At 54.6% G+C, this 3829-nt stretch overlaps 1 protein-coding gene across 1 annotated transcript; it reads left to right on the top strand.

Moving 5' to 3' along the window:
• The first annotated feature begins 1109 nt into the window (after nt 1-1109).
• On the top strand, nt 1110-3242 carry her8a (hairy-related 8a). The gene is made up of 4 exons (XM_029257182.1): nt 1110-1172; nt 1719-1814; nt 2059-2137; nt 2818-3242. Exons 1-4 carry the CDS (start codon nt 1110-1112, stop codon nt 3240-3242), a joined length of 663 nt encoding a protein of 220 aa, XP_029113015.1.
• The last annotated feature ends 587 nt before the right edge of the window (nt 3243-3829 follow it).

The following is a 3829-nucleotide window of genomic DNA, read 5'->3' as shown; positions in this document are numbered from 1 at the left end:
TACTATTGTTGAGTGATTTTTTTTCCCTCTTCAACTTTCTGCGCTGATCCCCCCGGAGACTGCGGGGGATGGGTGCTTCACCGCGGTCGCTCTTTATCCACCTTTTTGTGTTTTGCTCTCACTTTTCCCGAGAGCCGTGCAGCGGTTCATCATAAATTTGGGTTATAAACCCAGCAGCCCTTACGCAGTCAGTCCATGCTCACAGTGATATTTACCGGACTTCACACCACTGCCTTTCGAGAGTACTGTACTCTACTGTACTCTACTGTACTGTACTGCACTGCTTGCTGTGTAACCAACAAGTGAACCAGAGTAAATTATGATACACAGTAAATATAATCTGTATTTTGCCCAAGTTTTCTGAAGCTGTAGAAGAGAAACGGGGAAACTTGCTCTGTGTAGAAGAGGAGAGGAAACACTCCGCTACTGTAGATCACGATAAATATGTGCTACGATAGTTATTCCAGTTTATGAATCTGAGTGTCTCACTTCCCAGCTAAAGGTTCCGGATAGACACTTATCTGCTTTAAACGAATGGAATCTGTGAATCTTGAGCGCTTTGATCGTTGTCGTTTTCGGCCTCGGCGCTGAGTGAGGTGCAGAGCGAGTACATTTTAGAGATGAGATTGTTCTGCTTGCCAGGAACTTCGCTCGTCTTTATCAGTGTCGAGTTTCACGGTGAGCAGAAGATGCACGAGTCCTGCAGATGGAAGGGAAACACAAGGCTGCTGCTGCTAAAGATAAAGGATGCGCATCGTGGAAATGTATGAAGTGCTCATCTTGGTGCAAACCGCTGGCTCACAGCTGAAGGTGATACCCTCCACATTGCATCGCCATCATCACCACCATCACCATAATCATAGTCATCTGCACACACCACCCATCCTCCGTGTCCTCCATCCATTCATGTGCTGACACCACTAACAGCGGACCTGACGTCCCTCTGGAGACTGTGGGAAAGCGAGGGGAGCTGAGCCCCCACGTATTCTCATGCAAATGAGAGCGGAGTGACGGGGGGGCATTTAAAACCAGGCCGTAGCTGCGTGTTCTTGTCATTCTGCTGCCGTGTCGTGCGAACGGCGACGCGCCGTCACCGGAGCCTCTGGAAGATGACGGCCGCCAACGCCGGCAGTGTTTCCGAGAGAAACTTCAGCGCCAAAGAGGAGAGGAAGGTATGCAAATTCGCTGCACTTTGTTTACAGTTTAGTGGCGATAGTTTACATAGAGACTTAGAAAGAGGGTGTGGAACGGAAACGCTGCAGAGTCCATGTGCAGCTCTGAAGCTGCGTGAAGCTGATTGAAGGTGTGTGAAGCTGTGTGAATGTGTGTGAAGGTGTATGAAGGTGTGTGATGGTGTGTGAAGGTGTGTGACGGTTTATAAAGGTGTGTGATGGTGTGTGACAATGTGTGAAGGTGTGTGAAGGTGTGTGACGGTGTATAAAGGTGTGTGATGGTGTGTGACAGTTTATAAAGGTGTGTGATGGTGTGTGAAGGTGTGTGACGGTACGACCGGTACACTTAATATGTAAACACTGGACAAAATGTATCGGTCATGATAAAAAGTTGCTTTGAAGAGAGGCAGCGACACAGAGACGAAACAGAAACACTTTGAACTTCACTTCCTCCCGGACTGGACACGTCTGAGCGATAATTTTAGCGCGGTCCAGTGTGCGTCAAGGCGCAGAGCGAACGCATTGAAGCCCTTGTGTCTCCACCAGCTACGGAAGCCGCTGATCGAGAAGAGGCGCCGGGAGCGCATCAACTGCAGCCTGGAGCAGCTCAAGGGCCTCATGGTGGAGGCCTACAACCTGGACGTGAGTGAGCGCCGCTGCCGGACGTGCCGGACGTGCCGGACGTGCCGGACGCTGCTTTTACTGCCGAAACGGCGTGACCCTTTCAGTAGCTCGTATGACACAAAGTGAACGCGAGACGTGGGCCGGCGCCGCTGGCTTCGCTCAGTCAGGTCCAGTAGTGGAGGAAATTAATAAGGCGTCCGACACATCTTCTCAACGTGAATGTGAGCGTGAAACGAATCTCTTCTCCTGCCCTCTGTCTCAGCAATCCAAGCTGGAGAAGGCTGATGTCCTGGAGATCACGGTTCAGCACATGGAGGCCTTGCAGAGGAGCCACGGGGCTGGTAAGACACTTTGCGTCGAGACCTCGTTCAGATGCATGAAATCCTCTGGATTCTTTAGAGCCCTCAGATCCCTTTAGATGACAAAAGTCTCTTGGATCCTGCCACGATACTCCAGATCCCTCAAATCGCTGAGACCCCCGCAATCCCTCAGGTCCCTCGGGTCCTTCAAATATCTGAGACCATTACGATCCCTCGAACCCCAGTTCCCTCGAATCCCTCAGATTTATTCGTGAGGCAATACCCGAACACGTCAGAAGGTCTCGAGTACCGAACAACCCAACACGAGGTGGGAAGCAGCTCGGTCAGGCTCCAGTAGCGCCGCACCCCATCTCATGTCCAGTCTAGAGAAAGACACTTGACCGCTGACCGTGAATCGCGCCACAAACGTGAAGAAGAGATGAGCAGATGAGCCAAGCTCTGAGGAACACTGGGCTCCTCCGTGGTGACGTCCTCATTTCTTCCGCCCCCACTGTTGTTTCTCAGGAGTTTCCAGCCTCGAACCTCAGTCCCTCCTGGACTGTCAGGGTCACATCTAGAACTAGACCTGGCAAAGCAGCACCGGCTTCGATTCGGACCAGAACAATTCTCAGCCGGAGTTGTAGGCGCCGCCGGGCTTCACGGGTTCCGTCCGCGCGGAGTCAGTGTGAGCGTTTGCCATCCTCTAACCGTTCTCTTCCCAGGAGCTTCGGGGAGCAGCACGGGGTTCGAGTCGCGACGGCGCTACAGCAGCGGCTACATCCAGTGCATGCATGAGGTCCACAGCCTGCTGCTGAGCTGCCCGGGCCTGGACCAGGCGCTGGGGGTCCGTCTCCTGAACCACCTGCTCAAGTGTCTGCCTCGCGTCAGCGTGGAGAACGCCGCGCGCTCCTGTCCCGGCACCGCCAGCCCCCTGCCGGCCTCCCCGACCCGTTCCCCGCTCCCGCTCTCTCTGCCCCCGGCTCCCCTCCCCCCGCCCGCGCCTGCGCCCGCCTCCCCTTTGACCCCCGGCAGCCCGCAACGCTCCCCCGGGTACCGGGAGGGGGGCGACGCCCAGCCGGGCCTCCGACTTCCTGCCCTTCCCGGCTTCCTGCTGGGCGGGGATCCCTCCATGTGGAGGCCGTGGTGAAGGAGCGCAGCGCCCCCGCTGCTCCGCGTGAGCATCGCAAGCTCGTGTTGTTGCGGATGTGGGGTTAGGGCTCTCCCGTTTCCTCGAGACGCGAGGGCGGCTCGCTTTGAAACCCTCGAGCAGCAGATGGGAGAGGAGGTATCGGTGAAATAAATCCTGTGCTTGACTGGTGCTGAGGATGCTGTGCTCCTTGTGGCTCAACATGACGAGTCCTCCAATGGGGGGGACGTTGAAGGACGGGGAAGGGCTTCATCATGGGGTCCCAGACGAAGGAATTCACAGGGAAAAAATGCTTCCTGCGAAAACACCGCTGTTTCTCGCTACTTTTCATCAAGCAAGGTTTCCTCGCGATTTTCACACATACTCTTCCGGACCTCATCTTTATGAGCCTTTTTCCGTTAGTAGAACCTCATCGTGGAGCTCATGCCATTTCCTGAAGCAGAAATGCCGCAGAGCTTCATACGCTCAGCTACACGCTTTCCCTCCGTAACGCACTCGCATCCCTCGTGATTTTCACTGCTCACACTTGCAAACACGTAAAATCTGCACGATGACCAGTCTCGGGACGCTTACGGACACCTATGATG

This window comes from Scleropages formosus, chromosome 13, assembly GCF_900964775.1.
Source record: "Scleropages formosus chromosome 13, fSclFor1.1, whole genome shotgun sequence".
Lineage (NCBI taxonomy): Eukaryota > Metazoa > Chordata > Actinopteri > Osteoglossiformes > Osteoglossidae > Scleropages > Scleropages formosus.
Note: the sequence above shows the minus strand (reverse complement) of the source record. Positions and strands in the feature narration are given on the sequence as shown.